The 18068-nt window shown below is 36.0% G+C and overlaps 2 protein-coding genes across 2 annotated transcripts; one reads left to right on the forward strand and one right to left on the reverse strand.

Annotated features, from left to right (window-relative positions):
- Positions 1-1654: 1654 nt before the first annotated feature.
- abhd8a (abhydrolase domain containing 8a) lies at positions 1655-12291 on the reverse strand. Its single transcript, XM_028473773.1, has 5 exons — positions 12020-12291; positions 6876-7669; positions 5628-5798; positions 4690-4906; positions 1655-3588 (listed from the first exon to the last, which is right to left on the reverse strand). The coding sequence occupies exons 2-5, from the start codon at positions 7652-7654 to the stop codon at positions 3370-3372; spliced, it is 1386 nt and encodes a 461-aa protein (XP_028329574.1). The 5' UTR covers positions 7655-7669; positions 12020-12291; the 3' UTR covers positions 1655-3369.
- Positions 12292-14141: 1850 nt separating this feature from the next.
- Positions 14142-15678, forward strand: mrpl34 (mitochondrial ribosomal protein L34). The gene is made up of 2 exons (XM_028473374.1): positions 14142-14274; positions 15199-15678. The coding sequence occupies exons 1-2, from the start codon at positions 14219-14221 to the stop codon at positions 15491-15493; spliced, it is 351 nt and encodes a 116-aa protein (XP_028329175.1). The 5' UTR covers positions 14142-14218; the 3' UTR covers positions 15494-15678.
- The last annotated feature ends 2390 nt before the right edge of the window (positions 15679-18068 follow it).

The raw sequence follows: 18068 nt of genomic DNA on the forward strand, positions 1-18068 counted from the left end.
AACAATATGATTATATTTTATTCATTAGCCACATAAAATAAACCAATATTGGTCACATGAGCACTGACAATGTGTTTGTTTGTGTATGTGTGTGTGTGTACATTTTGAGCACAGGAGGAAGTATGTGTGCACCCTGTAAGTCCATATTACTATATACTGACCTTTGACATTAAAGAAGAAGACACAGTACATTGCATTAACAGTGCAACAGTTTCTAGGGTTGCAAAAAGGTGGAACATTTCCCTTAAATTATAACCTTATTTTGGTAATATTCAAAATAGAAACTTTTCATTGGAATTATTTATTGGAATTAATCAGAAATTGGGAGTAATTTCCAATAACTACATCATGTCCAAAACATAACCAGCATCTTAAAAAAAAAAAAAAAAAAAACCCAGAACATTTCAACAGATTTATTTGTAAGTAGAGCTTTGGATTTTTTTAAGCATTTTTGTTTTAAGAATTGAAGATGCTTAAACATAAAAAATGTGATTTCAACACACTACCTTTATAACCAAAAATCTCAGTGCAAAAAATAGCGGCATTGATATTAACTGTTAACTTTACATTTTTTTTTTTTTTAATTACTATGATCAAATTAAGTGTTTCCTAAATTATTTGATTGAACAATAATTTTATTTTACAACAAAAACATAAAATTTGAGTAAAATATAACTAGAAAATAATAATTAGTAAAAAAGGGTTAGTCATTCAGAGGGGGCATGAGATATGTAGGAATAGCAAAGATATTTAGTTTAATATAGTTTGTTTAAGTCGAGATCATGATAAAATATATTTTCCCACTTATATTTAACATACCTAGCTTATTCTCATAAATTCACTTTAAAACCCATGGAAAGTTTCCAACTTTGAAAATTCCCAGAATGCACTTGCAACCCTAAGTGTATCTAATTAATTGAATAATTCTGTATTTTAGGCCAGTATCATGTATTTTGCTCCACTTGCATAAAACCAGTTGTGTTGCATACTTGTTGTCATCCAAATGCATAAAGATCAGACATGGAAGTGTCTCATTTGGCTGTTTTTAAAGCACAACTTTAATCTAACCCAATGTACTTCCATCAACAGATGAGCAACGTCGGGCAACTTTTACTAGCAACTTTGTGTCTCAGTGTGAGACGTAGCAACAACAACATCCCTGAATATTCACACACTTTGCATTGATCGGATGTAGAAACAATGGCAGCTTCAGGAGGTCAATGAAAGCACTGTTACCATGGCAACAGCTTGTTTCTAATGATGCTATGTTAAGAAGATGCTTTTTGAACTAATGCAGGAACTTACGGAGCCCCTAGAGGAACATACAAAAAAAAAAGAAAAATTAAAGGAAGAACTTTTTTTTTTTCTCTCCCTTTAATTTTTTTATCCATGTCACTTTAGGGCAGACAAGGACAACTTTTATCACAGTGGGGGCCACAAATTTAGATTAATGACCAATTTGAGCATTAACACAGGAAACAACAAAGGTTTTTGTGTATTTTGGTACTTGTCTTGTGTGTTTTGCATTTAATTTTGTGCATTTTTGTCGTAATATTCGCCTTTTGGAGCCACTTTTGTGATGATTTTTGTTATTTGGAGACACATTTTTTGTATTTTTGCAATCATGTTTATTTTTTTAATCTTGTTTGTGTATTTTTCTGTAATTTCTGTGTGTTTTTGGAGTCATTGTAAATTTTTATTGTTGTTTTTGAAAAAAACAATTCTGTCATTTTGTATTTTTTTCTTTCATTTTGTTTGTTGTCATTTTGTGTGTTTTGCGAGTAAGTCCGTATAAGATTTGAGAGTCATTTTTGTGTATGTTTGTTGTTGATTCATATGTTTTTTCTGTCATTTTCTGTATTTTGTTGTGGTAACGTGTTTGGGGGCTGCAAAAACTGGACTATAACAGTTTGGATGAATGAGGCGGAGTCCAGCTTTAGGGTTGCTGGTCAGATGTGGACACAGGGTTTATTTGGTCAAAGTGCTTTGGGAGGAACAGGCCAGTCTGGGTTCTCAGAGGTTAACAGTGTGTGTGTCTCAGTAAATCTGCTGCTGTTCAGTGCTCTCAGTGTCATGTATGTTGCTGATAGCGATAGTCATAACATAGCAGAGCCTCCTAAGGCAGAGGCCTTGGTGAATACTATCAGCGTACGATGGTATCTTGCCTGCTTAGGTTAGTATGACTAGAACTGACCAGGAGAGATTCTGTAATTACATATCAATCCCTTCTTTATTTAAAAAAACAACCTATTATTTTGAACACAAGTATACATGAATTACAGAATCACAAACACCTACAATTACTAACACTAACCTATTCCCAGTATCTGCGGTCTGTTCGTTTTCTTATTTTATACTATATTTCTAACGACTCTTTACAGTCAATTACTGTCGTCACCAACACGTATGTCAGAAAAACAGTAAAAACCTGCAAAGACCAGGAAGACAAAATAAGCCTCGGACCTGATTTTTATACAATTACACAATTACAGAACCCTCTCCTGGTCAGACTGTCCTAAGCAGGCCAGATCCCATTGTACACTGATAGCATTCACCACGGTTTCTGCTATGTTATGACTACCGCTATAAGCAACAGACCTAACACTGAGAGCACTGAACAGCAGCAGATTAACTGAGACACACACGCTGAACGCTTGTTTACCTTTGAATCCCAGAACCGTCTATTCCTCAAAATCCTTTAACATATCAAACCCTGTCTGCATCTGACCAGCAACCCTAAAGTTGGACTGCGCCTCCTTCATCAAAACTGCTTTAGGAGCTCCGTAGGATCTTTTGCATCTAAAACAAACAAAGACCGATTATTTTATATAAATCTCCTGTTACATAGTTGTTGCTGTTTTTTGTTTTCTATTTCATGCTAAGAGTGATGAGCGTATCGTACTGGTTACATTGTGCTTAACGCTGACAGCAGATCTCGTAATGAATTCACCATAGGGAAAATAAACCAATGTCAGTGAGTGAAGCTGTAGCTGTGAGTGTCTTTGCACTGCATATTGTGACGAATACATGTAATAATAATAATGACATTTTGCATGTACATGTTGGTCTTTAACTCAACAGTCAGTCAGTCACATCACTGTTGTTATTGTGCCAGTAAAAAGGAGACGATCACAGAATATTTCAGAATGGAAAATGTTCATTTCCACCTTTTCAAACCTAGAGCTTTAGTTTTCAGCACAGAAAACAGGAACCATCCCCTCGTCTTTCCACGTTCCTTCCTGCTTTGAAGTTGAAGCACCAGTGGTTCCAGCGTATCCTCAGTTCTCAGCGTTAGAACCTTTTTGGAACTCACAGCATCAGCCCTAGAAAGAGGCTCTGAGTGATGAAGCTTGATCAGCTGCTGATGATTTATTTCTCCATGTTTTTGTTGGTTCTCAGTGTTTGGATGATGTCACTGACAGCAGTACCTGTGCTCACCGTCTCAGGCTTGCTGTTGCCGTCTTTTCTCGACATGTCGGGCTCCCACAGGAAGAACTCGTGGAGGAGAGTGTTGACCGTGTCGGGACACTCCATCATCACCATGTGACTCCCCTCTTCAATGACTTTCAGGAAAGCAAACAGAAGGATCTGGAAAAGAACCCAAAGATTTACACTTTTTGTTTCATCAAGATGGCTTTTTAAAGGAGGGCTGTATAGCTGAGGTAAGCAACTTCTTACACAAGAATGTGCTTGTTTTGATCCAAGGGCCACATTATCAATATTCATGTCAGCATTTAGAATAATGTCCAATATGAACATTAACACAGGAAACAAACAAAGGGTTTGTGTGTTTTTGTTGTCATTTTGCATATTTTTCACTAATTTTGTATGTGTTTGTTGATGGTTTGTAATTTTTGACCTAATTAAAAAAAAAAAAAAATCCTTTTTGTTTTGTGCATTTATAAAGTAATTTTGGTGATTTTTGTCATCGTTTAGTATATTTTTCTTTAATTTTGTGTGTTTTTGGTTGTTTTTTGGAGTCATTCAGTACATGTTTTTATAGTAATTTTGTGTGGGTCTGGAAGGATCTGGAAAAGAACGCAAAGATTTACTCTTTTTGTTTCATCATGAGGCCTTTTTAAAGGACACAGGAAACGAGTTTGTGTTTTTTTAGTCATGTTGCATTTTTCTGTATCTCTTTGGAGTCATTTTATGTATTTTTATTGTAGTTTTGTTATTGGAGTCATTTTGCATATTTTTGTTCTGATTTTGTCTTTTTTAACTCATTGTTGAACTTTTTGTTATCATGTTTATTATTCCGTCATGTTGTGTGTTTTTCTGTGGTTTTGTATCTTTTATGCCATTTTGTGCATTTTTTGTGTTATTTTCTCTATTTTTGTTCTTGTTTTGTGTGTTTTTAGTCATTCTGTGTATTTTCATGTCATGCATGTTTTTTGTTGTCATTTTACGTTTTTTTGGAGTAATTTTTGTGTATTTCTGTTGTCATTTTGCTTGTTTGTTAGTACGGTGGGTTTGCAGAGTAATTTTGTGTATTCAGTTTGTTCATTTTTGTAGTAGTTTTGTGTGTTTTTGGAGTATTTTCTGTGTTTTTCTTGTATTTTTCTGCAATGTTGTCATTTTTTGTATTTTTTATTTTATTCTTGCTTTTGTTTTGTGTATTTTTTTTTGTCATTTTGGACGTTTATGTTTAGGGGCCGCAGAAAATTAGACATTGAAGTGGTCTTTTACCTCTGCCATGCGTTGGTCCTCATCCACGGGCACGAACTTGTCGCACATGCCGTGAACCAGAAGGATGGGCACGGTGAGCTCAGCGTGGTAAACCTCGTCGCCCTCAGGCCAGTACTGACCGCTCATCATGGCTCGCAGCACAAACGGAGACACGTTGAAGGCGTTTCCCTGCTTCAGCAGCTGCTTCTCTTTGGCTCCCTGACGAGCAAACCCAGCTCTGAGGTTAGGATAGGAAGAAAAAAGGAGGAAAAGGACCGTGGTTACTTATGCACAAAATGTACTTTAATGAACAAAAACCACCTACAATAAAGTAGTAGACTAGTACCTGAAGATCCTGTTTAAGAGTTTACACATTTTTCTTTCATTTTCGTCGTGTTAAGGACTAATGAACTAACTGAAATCATGCTAAACGTGCTTAATACAGATAAAAGAGGTAACTGTTTCTCATTATTTCATATTTATATATAACAGAAATGCACCCAAACAACCACACAACATTTTACGGGAGATTTGACGTCCAGCTGTTGCTACACTTGCCACAAGTTTTATGGCAAAAAATATCATTTAAATGTCTGATATTGTCCCAAAACATGTTGGTGAGGGTTTAGTCCGTGTCATATAGATGTATTTCAGAAGGTGATGTCCGTCACATCGCGACATTTCACGTCATATTTTGCATGGACCCATCAAAGAAAACAGATTACGTGTACTTGCCTGATATTTGGAGGTGCTGTATAAATAAAGTGTGATTGATTGATGTGAGGCAAAAGTCTGTCATTCTGCAATTTCTGCTTGATTTTGTTTAAATAAATAATTGTGTTTCAGCAAGTAAATTCCAAATTTTCCATCCAGTTTTTGCAATCATGAAAAAATGAAAGGCCATAGCTGTTTAATGTTCTGTGCAGTCTGTCATGGTGTGAGGAATAGAAGCCTCTTACTTGAGGAAGCTCCAGGCGAGACACGGAGACAAACAGTGAAGAACACACGACGGCAGCTGAAATATGGAGCAGAGACTGGGCTCTAACGCTGTAGGACCTCCTCCATTAATCATCACAACCTTATGAACCAGATCTGGGTATTCGTGGGCCAGGAATGTGCAGAACGACACTCTGGAAGAGATTCACAGCAATTAGTAAAACATTTAAAATGAACAAACTCACAAAAATTTGGAGCTTTAAAGGGTACTTGTAGTAAAAAAAAAAAAATTGTGTTTAATGTATTACCAATAAACAGAATATGTGCATCTTTAAAAAAAAACTTTTTAAAGGACGTTTTAGAACGATTTTATATCTTGGGGCATAAACTGCGGAGAGTCGCCATTTTGGACAAGATATGATGCACGTTCTAGGGTCGGCCTGGTGCTATATAGAAATGTTGCATTGTGGGAGGTAGAGGCGTAATGGGTCTGTTTACATTTTGGGAAGTGTAACACCTAACTACCTGACGTACAGAACTGTTATTACCAGCAGAAACGTGCCATGGCTGAGTAGTTAGGTGTTGGAAGTGCAAAAATATGGCGAGCAACTGCGATGAAAGCTAGGTGAAAGGACATCTGTTCATTGATGGGAAGATGCGCCACTACTTCAGAGGATCATCACCTGACGGCGCCCTAACAAACAGGTAAGTTCTCCTGACAGAGTTCAACATTTAGCCACAAGGAAATAAGAAGGAATAATGTGGTGCGGTTAGTGCCATGACAGCTGCCCATAGTATCCCTGATGTAACTTAGCTTAGCCCATTATCTTAGCCTGCAGATCCCTTTTATTGAAGCGGTCCTCGCTTACCACCAAATTTCATCCCTACCGTAAACGTTGTGTGTATGCCGTACTGATATTATGAAGCCAACGTCTGGATAACTCTGACTCAGTGTCGTTAATCGGCTTCGAGACGCAAAATAAATGTTTCTGTGGGTTCTTTCTCATTGTTATAGCAACCATTGGCTTAATACTCTGCCATTGTTCAGAAATTGTCGACCAATGGAAAACTGTTGCCTAGCAACAGCTAAAAGGAATCAAGGAAAGTGCGTCATATCCTGACCAAAATGGTAACTCTCTATAGTCTATGTGCAGCTTTTTTTACAAAAACGTGCACATATTTTGTTTATTAGTAATAAATTAAACACATTTTTTGTCTTATATATTTTCACTACAGCTACCCTTTAAGTAAAAAAAAGCTTGCTAACTCACCCGTATGAGTGGCCGATGATAATATTGCGTTTTCGCGCGTATCTCTTGAAAATGGCTCGTAGGTCCTCTGCCAGAGCGTAGAAGGTGTACGCTGCTGCAATCTGTGGGGCCGTGCTCGCTCCGTGACCCGCCAAGTCCGGCGCTATCACCTCGTAGCCCAAACGGGAGAAGAAGTCCATCTGGCTGTTCCAGATATCCAGCGACCCCCCCACGCCGTGGACGAAGAAAAGCGCCACATCCGAGTGCGTCCCTTTGCAGCTGGAGATCACCCTCTTGGAGTCGATGTGCACCGTGCGCTTGGGTTTGCGACGGCGTCGGCGAGGAGGTGGAGCGGGTTTCTGTTCGCCTTGAGGTGAAGGATCCGTGGGAGGAATGGGGTTTGGGTCTGGAGAAGAGGGCATCTCCTTGTAATCTGCCAGTTCCACCTCCACAGTGCTACAGGGTTCCAGGTCTCCATCCTGACACTGAAGAATCTCAGAGTGCAAAACGTCCCCAAGGTTCTCGATCACCAGCTGGCCGTTCCGATAAACCGTGATTTTCCGTTTGCAGTGCACACTACTACTATTGCTGCTGCTGTCGACGTCCGTTTTCTCCTTTCCCGCCTCCGTTTCTATGGGCTGGCGTTCTGGGACGATGTGTCGTACCCGCAGGACTCTGCCTGGTTTCACTTCCACAAACTCAAAGCCATCGGAGGGCACAGAGGTCTCCAGGGGCAGAACTAGACTGGCACCTTTGCCAGTCAGGCAGCACAGTATTCCCTCAGTGATACTGGTCAGCATGGCTTCTTCTTCTCCCTGTGGAAGGAACGGCAAACACGATGAGCACGGTGTACATGTTAGGATAGGGACAAATACGGAGCAGTTGGATCTCAAGTGGAACACAGAGTTTATGCGGAAAAACAAGTCATTTCAACATTTCGTCCAAGTTTGTACTTCTACATATACATGAAATACAAAATATGTAAGAAACCAACAATATCCAAACAATAAGTGATAGATATCAGTCCTAACAGGGTCTTCTCTTTAAATGTCCTAGATTTTGTGACCAATTTCTATTTAATTAAAGGAAATATTATGTCATGTATTGAGGAAAAATTAAGGATTTTGTAAGAATTTTGAGTTTTTTCAACTGTTTAACATTAAAAATGACTGCAATGATAAGCACTGGGAAAACTGTCTGTGAGCCCCTGCAAATATTGTTGAGTTTCATTTACACAAATATTCGTGTTTTTTGTCATTTTTACTTTCTCCTGGGGACCGAACTGAATGCTCCAAAGGGCCGATTTTGGCCCCCGGGCCTTGAGCTTGACGCATGTGTTTTAGGACATCCTGAATGAGGTATCAGGTGTCAGGAAAACCTCTGTCATTTATCAGACCAAACAGACTCATGACTCAGCAAAAACCTCCGTCAAATGAAACATTGTTACTTGTCAAACCAAACGGCCTCAGGCTTCAAAATAAAAGTCAAAAGAAACAACGGCCTCAGTCTGCAAAACACGACATGGCGTTTTATTTTGAAAGAACCGGAAGTACACACAAAGTAGTAAGTTGAAAAGCCGTTCATTCCTTTTTATTTAAAAAAAATGAAGATTCATCAAGGTATTGTTTGATTTATAAATAAAAAATATAAATAAATATATATAAATATAAAATTTCTAGTTCAATGAAATGTTGATATATCGTAACCTTTAAAAATAAATAAAAAACAGCTTTCGACTTAGTTTTGTATCCGAAGCAGCACAAAATTGATGACGTCATGTTGATTTCTGGTTTCTTCAAAATACGTCATGTCATGTTTTACGTCCTTTTTACATTTAGTTTGAAGCCTGAGGCAGAGTCATTTGATGGCGTTTCATTTGATGGAGGTTTTTGCTGAGTCATGAGTCCGTTTGGTGAGAGAGGTTTTCCTGATGCACTCTGAGACCTTAGGTCGGATGACCTAAAATGTACACCATAGATGAGGCGTTTAAAAAAGAGGCGTTTCCCTACTTTAACTGCATTGTTTGCAAAAATGTCAACACACCAAAAAAAAATTAAAAAGAAAAGAAAGCGCAGCGTGAATTCTGCAAAAAACTGGAGCCAAGCTGTTTCCTAGCAACGGATCTACGGGAAAAGTGTTTTTGCTATTTTTCCATCAGGGCTGCAGCAGCAGAGCAGACTATACAACAACAACCATGTTATACAATAAGAAGAATTTAACCATTTTACTCCCATAACTGTGAACGTGTCTGTTTCATATTAACATGATGGCACTTTTTTGCCAGATGGAAACAAACAGGCTTAACATGTGAAAACAACATTGTTTGTTGCCATGGACACAAATAGAGGCCAGCTCTGGTTATCTGTCGGAAACACAAAGACATCTGCAGCACATGGTCGACTTTTATTGTTTCCTGACTGTGTGAAGGATTCTCACACAACGCCATCAGTACATCATTTCTGCTTTTCACATTAAAAAAACATGACTATTCAATAGAAAAAGTCAAACTAATATTGATCCTAATTTGATCCCCTGTCTTGTTATTTGTGCAAATAAAATAAAAATTAAAAAATCTGATTTTGCTGCTGATTTTGTCAGTTTGACCATTATTTTTTTTCATTTTTCATTTCATTTTATTTATTCTTTTTTCATGGTAATGCAACATAAATTGGTACAACAATCCAGCAAACACAACAATAATACATTCCATGAAAAGAAGAACAGGAGTAGGATGAAGAAAAAAATCTTATAAACTCCTACCCCATTCTTAACAAAAACGTTACAAATTAGATGGCCTCACCGATGCCAAAAGATAACAATAGCCCAGAACAGATATAATCAACTTTCAATTTTCACTTTTTTATTATTTTTTTTATTTTATTTCTCAATTATTATAAATGATTTTGCTAAAACAACAGTTGTTGTAAATTTAACAATTTTCACATTCATCTTTATACAAGTTAAGTATGTGCTGTTTATACTTATATTTGAATTGAAGAATATTTGAACAACATTTTAGATCATTTTCTAGAGAGTTCCATTGTATCACACCAGATACTGAGACACACATTTTTTGAGGGTATTTCCTGCAAAAGGTTGTTTTAAGTCATTATTTCTTCTGCTTGTCTCACTGTTTACAGTAAAAAGGGTTTGAAGTCCATGCGGTAACAGACAGTGTTTTGCTTTATGAACAACTAATAAAGTTTGTAAAGAAACCAAGTCCTTCAGTTTGAGTAGTCCTGACCTCAGAAACAGTCCTGTGGTATGCTCTCTTGGAGCAACTCCATTAATTATTCTTATAGCCCTTTTTTGCAAAAGAAATAAGGGCGTTAAATTAGTAATATAGGAAGTACCCCATATCTCCAAACAATACATTAAATATGGCAAAAAAAAGGTGCAATATAGAATTTTCATTGCCTTGTAATTCAACATAAACTTTACTTTACTCAAAACGGCAATGTTTTTACAAATTTTATTTCTTACGTAAGCTATGTGCGACTTCCACTTATCACATGAAAAAATGAGTCGTCATTTTACAAATGCTCTTAATGATCTATTGCAGACATGGGCAACTGGCAGCCTAAGGGAAATGCACAAACATATAGAGAAAAACACATTGGACAACAAAAATATTTTTAAAGAAAGACACGAAAAATAAACAAAACAACAGAAACATGAAAAACAAGAAAATACTCCAAAACAAGTGAATGTACAACATTGCAATAAAAATACACAAAGTGACTCCAAAGCCTCAACAAAAAACAACAAAAATTATTATAAAAAAAGCAGAAAAATGGACAATACATTAATAACAATACAGAAAATTATAATTAAATCTACAATATGACTCCAAAAAAAGTGTATTCAAATCATACAAATTGACAAAAAATATTTTAAAGACAGCAAATTTACAAAAATGACTCCAAATATACACAAAATTTCTCCAAAAAAAACACAAAACAACATTGAAAACATACAAAATGACAGAAATATGAAGAAAATGACAGAAAAATACACAAAACAGCAAAAATACAAAACAATATTTTTTAAAATTACCAAAAAATATACAAACATCAAAAATACACAAAATGACTCCAAAAACACGCAAAACAACAACAAAAAAAAAAACACATAAAATGAGGAAAATACCAAACGACAACACAAAACCCTTTGTTCATTCATTCATACAAAAATGACCACAAAACAGACAAACCCTTTGTTCAGTCCTGTGGTAATGCTTTGATTGCTCATTATTCTAGATTCTGACATGAATGTTGATCATGTGACCCCCCCCCCCCCCCCCCCCCCCCCCCCCCCCCGTGATAATAGTTGTCCATCCATCTTTGATCCATTGTCTTCAAAGTCAACAAGTCTTTTTTTAAACAAGGTGAATAATTGAATATTAATAATGTGTAGAAGAGCATCCCGTGCACATTGTGTTTGAGTGCGTGCATGTGCATGGTCTGATGGTCAGTGCTTTCAAGGCTATCGCATCCAAAAAGCAGCAGCTGAGCATAATGCCAACAAACCTGCAGCACAATGAAATCAATACAAACAAGAAGAAGGTAAACAGTTCAAACTGCAGCCAACACATCTATCTATTCATATCTATCTCTATCTATCTATAGCATCCACAGCAGCTGTTACCATCACCCCTGACACCTACTATACTGTACATGTAAACCTAAAACAAATGACAGAATAAAGACTGTAAACGCAGATCCTTAATTTGCTCTGGTTTATTTCAACACTGCAGTGAAATGGTTAATTTTTTTCCTGCATTGTATAATATTTAGGTTGATGTGTCTGCCAGCTTAGAATGGAGAGGGACGCGTATTTTGTACAGTGTGCTGCAGAATTCCCACTGCAATGGTAGCATAATAATGCACATAGATTGCCTATAATAATAATAATCGGACGCAGTTTTCTTTGACTAAACAATTAAGAATAATAAAAGTATGGAAATAATAAGGCAACACCAACATTATGCAGATGCATCATGCGTTGCATTTCCGTGTGCATGCCCCTGTAAATAATATATAACTAAATATTGATTTGTATGTGTTTTTTTGCGCAGTCATTGGACAAAAACACGCAGTCATTGTTGGTGAAAACAACCCCTGCATCATGCGGTGCAAAAAAACAAGGACATGTTCGTAGTTTACCTTCAGAGACGATGATGACTTAGATGATGAAGAGCGACCGGAGGAGGAGGATGATGATGATGATTAAAATAAGAAAGGCTGCAATCGGCGCAACAATTATTAGTTGACGCGGGAGATGCTGCGTGCACGTCCACGCACGCTCCTCGCTGGCATCATGATTGAGTCTTATGTGCACGATGAGACGTGCATGGAGTTCATCAGGACTAAAGCGTGATTGATGCGCCTGTCCTCAGCATCTCAGCATCATCCACAGCACTGCCCCGCTGCCCTTCATCAGCAGCAGCCGTCAATACGCTGTGGGGCGGGGCTTCAACGATTGACAGGAAGTAGGACCAATAGGAGCAGTGGAATACTGAGCGGGAGAGCCAATAGGAACAGAGCTCCTTGTTGCTAAGGCTAGAGAAACAGCACGAGGCGTGTGCACGTCCCCCCCGTGCGTGAGGTGTCGATACAATAATGACAGTTTAAACTAAAGCAGTGGTTCTAAATCTTTCCCCCTCACATTGTTCTATGAATCTGTGACATTCATCTGAATAATATCCACTGTTATCCAGGAAGTATTTGTATCATAGTATATATTCATCTTAAAGATTCTTGTTTTAATCAGAAATAAAATGGGTTAAAAGTGACCAGTAAAGGTGGTGAAATGGAATTTTTAAAACCACAGACGTTGGTTTAAAAATTGCAAATTAGATGTGGGCAAAAATGGACAGAAAAAGTGGTAAAAAGGTTTCAAAGTGTCAATATTAGGACCAATAAGTTTAAACTGGCAAATAAAGGGCAAGACAAATCGTGAAAGTGATTATATTGGCATAAATAAGCATGAAATATGGTGAAAAGAGGTTAAAAGTGACAATAATGGGCCAACATACAGTATGTGACATTAGGAGGAAAAGGTTTAAAAGTTCTTAAAATGTAACACATGTGCAGAAAGGGGAGTAATGTAGCAAAAATGCATTAAAAGGAGCAAAAATATGGCAAGAAAAAGGTATGAAAATAGGCTAAAATATGGCAAGTTTGGTGTAGTTGCAGAAAAAGGGTAAAAATAAGCATAAATGGGCTCAAATTGTTCAAAAAGCATTCCTATTTTCTTGAAGGCGACCCCCTAACAATGTCTTGCGACCCCAAGGTTGAGAACCCATAATTTAGCTAATTCATCCTAAACAGTTATTATTAGTCTTTGTGAGTTAAGTTCAGAGGCAGGAACGTTATATTCTTTCCTTATACGTATATGCATAGTATAACTTTCACCTCATTTAACATTTTTAAATAACTTTTTTTTTAATATATGTAAGAATGATTTTTTACCTTTAATAAGTTGTTTTGTTAAATCAAAAATATTTTCACGTCAAAGCTGAATTTTTGAAAACCCCATTAAGTGGTCTTACACATGCAGAAAAACTTTGTATATATTTTTGTGTGTTATTGGAATCATTATGAGAATCTTTTGGTCATTTTTTGTGTTATTGGAGTTATTTTGTCACTTTGTATATTTTTTATAATTGTGTATTTCTCTTTTTTGTTCTGTATTAATTTGTGTATTTTTGGTGTAATTTTGTGTTTTGGAGTAATTTTATTCTCGTTTAGTTTATTTTTCTTTCATTTTTCAGGATATTTGTAGTCATGTTTGTTTGTGGAGTAAATCTGTGTGTCTTTGTTGTTCTTTTTTGTTTTGGAGTTATTTTGTTCTCATTTTGTGTATTTTTCTGTATATTTGTAGACGTGTTGTGTAATTTTGTTGTCATTTTATGTACTTTTTAATGTACTTTTGTATTTTGTGTTTATTTTTGCTGTTTTATGTATTTTACGAGTCCTTTTGAGCATTCACCTTGGGAATTGCTCATGTTTTGTACTTCACTTTATGTATGCAGTGGGTTGACATGAGGTAAATAAATCAAATTAAGAATGAATAGATTCTAAAAGGGTGGAATTTACATGTAATAGATGCTTTGAATGTTGTTGTTTTTTTTTTTTAAAAAAACAAAACAATAATAATAAAATTGTATTTATCTATTTATTAGTTTTTTTTTGTATAGTCGCTCTGAGTCACAATCCCTGTCCACATTAACTACCAGAGGGGGCGCTACCGCACCTACAGATGTTTACAAACCGCCAATAAACCCACGAAGAAGAATCTCTGCAGCTCTGTGACATTCACAGTTTACATGCCCGCCTCCGTGCGGTCCTTTACACCTTAAAATGAACAACATTCTGACGTCTGTTGTCCGACTACGTGGATTTAATCATCTGAGCAGGTAATTTCTGTTTAGAATCTTATGTCAAGCCAACATAAACACCTTTGGTATTTGTTTGCGGTGCTAATAAAGTATGCTAATGGTGTTAGCATCGTGGCTACTAGTACAGGTCCTAAAAAAATGTCATTCAGCTCTAAAACACGACCACTGTGGGTTTCAAATAATACATTCACCATGTACTTTAGAGAAAATTATATATAAAATTACAACAAACGTTCACAAAATACACAAAGGGACAACAATAATAAACAGAAAACTATATAAAAAAACCCCTCATTGAAACATGTACCAAACAACAAAAATGACCAAAAAGTTCATTAAGTGACTTTAAAAGCCTACAAAAGTACAGAAAATACACAATGGGACAACAATAATAAACAAAAAGACAGAAGTATAACTAATGACAAGTTATATGCACAAAATTACTCCATAAACATATTACAACTATAAATAAATAACTGAAACAAATACAAAATGTCATTTTTTTTTTTTTATTAACCCACAGATCATGACGATCACATTTGTGATCCTTCGTTGTGATAAGTTGCTCATTTCTGTATTCATTGCTAAAATACTAATTTTACTAATAAAAAATACTAAAATGAACTGGACACTAATGTTAAATGATTTGTAGTCTTAAATTTCATCCTAGATACCTCACTAAATGCTGCGTTTCCTCTCTTGTTTGTTGAGCAGTAAAATATAACAATTAGACAATAAAACACAGTTAATACATGATCTATAATCATTTCATCCTAAATATTTTGTGCTGGTACACGATCAGAGATCAAATGAAAAATCTATGTTAAAGCGTAGGATAATAAAGTCAAACTTATTATTACACTGCTTTAAAACAACACAAGTCTTTATAAACACTTGCAGGATATAAAATGTAACCATGTGGTACCTTGTTTGTATGTCCAGGATCCCAGCAGCAGTAGTGAACCCCAGTGCAGCTCACCTCAGCTCCTTCAGTGGATGGATGGGCCTCAGAGCTGACGCATCCAGACTGTGTGCTGGTGCTGAGGGTGGGGGGGTCTTCCAGCAGCTGCCCTGGTGCTACAACCAGGTGCGGACCAAGAAGCGAGGCATGGAGTACCAGCCGAAGAACATTAAACGTAAACGCACTCACGGCTGGATCAAGAGGCTCAGCTCACAGGGAGGCATCGAGGTGATTCTGAGGAGGATGTTGAAGGGACGGAAATCTCTCTCTCACTGAAAAACAAAACAAAACACTGAAACAGCCCTTTGATATTCATAGCTGGTGATACTGGGTGATTACTGGTGATACTAGGTGTGGTGGTTCCTCATTAACGTCGACAAAGAAAGAGAAAGTCGCTCCTGACTGACCTGAAACAGTTGATGAATGATTTATCTGTGAATTAAAATACATCGTACACTCTCTCTCTGGTCTATGTTTAAACATGTTCATTTCACACACAGTGTTGAGACAAGACAAATATCATGTGATGAATGATTTACCAGTGGGTTGAAAAGATACTGCTGTTTATTCCTTAGGCAATAAAAATTAACATTGGGTCAAAAGGCATTTATAATGAGAGAAAAGACAATTTTTTTCATCCATTTATAACAGGACACCAGGTGGAACCAATTTTGAGGTGTGCGTACATTAATAATTAAATTAAAAATGATTTAATCTTGAAATAAATGATGGTTCAGTCTTTATATGGATGGGAATCACTGAACCAATAACTTAAAAAAACTAAATAGAAACAATTTTGATGTAAGGCCTGAAAATGTATTTTTTAGGCCTAATGTACTAAAATAAAACCTCAATCAGCCATATGTCGTGTGATTCTTTTGATACTTAATCACTACAGAAGAAAGTAAAAACCACAGAAAACAGTAATTATGGAATGACCAAATAAATTAGGATAACTCAGACTCTCCAAACACACAAATTCAATGATTTTTTCACATGATGGTCATTTTCTATCTCAAATTTTTGAAAGAACTCTAAGTTATTTCAAAATTCTGCAATTTTCCTGAAAGTATTCCACAAAGTTAAACAAAAAATTGATCACAAAAACAAGGGAATTTTAAATTACGAGTGCAGGGTTATATATATATATATATACAAGACCTTAAAAAATTGGATTTCTAATATGCAAGAAGTATATTTAATTTCACACCAGCATCATTTCCCACCCGCATTTAATAACACCTTTCTTGATATAACTGACGTTGAAATATATATATAAATAACAGCACCGTTACCACAATATTAAAATTTCACGGTATGATATCGTAAGTGCAGTGTTGTAAAAAAAAAAAAAAAAGATGACTTGGAAAAATTGTCATATTGTGAAACATTAAGGGCCAGAAATATTAAGAATAAACACAAATGTTCAAATTATATTTATTCAATACCTTTCAGAACTTCTTGGCCAATTTGTGTGATTGTTACAACCTAAAAGGTGTGATTTAGCAGCAGCAGAAATGGCAGAAATATTTATGATTTTATTGTCATTATGTTTTTATTATTATGTCACTTTATTGTTTGCCATAACTTTGCATAAACTGGGACATTTGCAACAACAACAAGAAACAAAACAAAAAAAAGCACCTTTGCCTTTGAATTATTCCATAACAATAAAGTTAAGTACTTGGATTCACAACAATTTTACAAAATATGTATAATTTTCATCATATTTCAAAGTTTTACAGTGCAGAAAATGATACAAAGAGTGGTTGTTTAAGTTTATGAAGCAAAGGCAAAAAAAAAAAAAATTCTCAAATAAATAAATAAATGTTTATTTTGTTTTAAGAATCTCCTCAGTGCAGGAATATTCATGTCTTTTTTACAACAGAAACTGTTGCTGCAGAAGAGTCTCATGTATGGGATCAAATTAGGGTCATAAAGCGTTTGTGTGCTTAAGAAAAAAAAAAAAAAAAAAGTGTAACTATTTTTCAAACACAAAAAAAAATAATTTTGCAGACACAGAATGTCTTTTACAAATCCTCTTTTTTCACACACGCATAAAGATTTTTCTTGAAGCACAAAAAATCTTTATGACCCTAATTTGATCCAATACATCTGCTTGTAGTGATTTACAAATGTGTGTGGAGCTACCACCAGGGGGCGCAAACATCAATAATACCACTGCTGCCATTTTGAACCGTACTCGTACGTGAATTTGAGTTACAACTCACTTAGCTCTATCACAAGCTCATATATAATATAGGTTTAGTCAAGTTATTTTCTTCTAGAGCAGCAAAAAAAAAACGCAACATGGACTGACCTAGTAGAAGTTTTCTGCTAGGCTTCCCGCTCTCTGCTGCCTGCCAATACTTCCGGCACTGCGCAGTGGATCCTGGGAGATGTAGTTTGCCCCTCAGACCGGCTCACTTTATAGCGCCTGAAAAAAACTACACTGGCAGGAGTACTCCGAGTTCCCGTTTTAAACCATCATCAAACAAACCAAAAGATCTATGCTTAAAAAAAAAAAAAAAGGCATCATTATGCACCATATTTGTTTTAATAACTTTTAAAAATGGAAATACTTTACATGTGATTGATGACGTCACATAGCCCCGCTGCCTGTAAACATCCCATTGTTTTCTATTGTAGTGAAACATTCAGTCTGCTTTTTAGATCATTTAGCAACTTTTTGCACAACTTGTGCTGCTTTGGTTGCTCTAAAAAACCAGGAAAAGTTAAAGATACTGATGTAACCTTTTTTGTTTACCAAAAAAGGATTAAAAAAAAAAAAAAAAAAAAACTATGCCAAATTTGTATTTAAAATAAAAGGCAGAGGATCCCTTTAAGACAA

The sequence above is a fragment of the Gouania willdenowi genome, chromosome 17, assembly GCF_900634775.1.
Source record: "Gouania willdenowi chromosome 17, fGouWil2.1, whole genome shotgun sequence".
NCBI lineage: Eukaryota > Metazoa > Chordata > Actinopteri > Blenniiformes > Gobiesocidae > Gouania > Gouania willdenowi.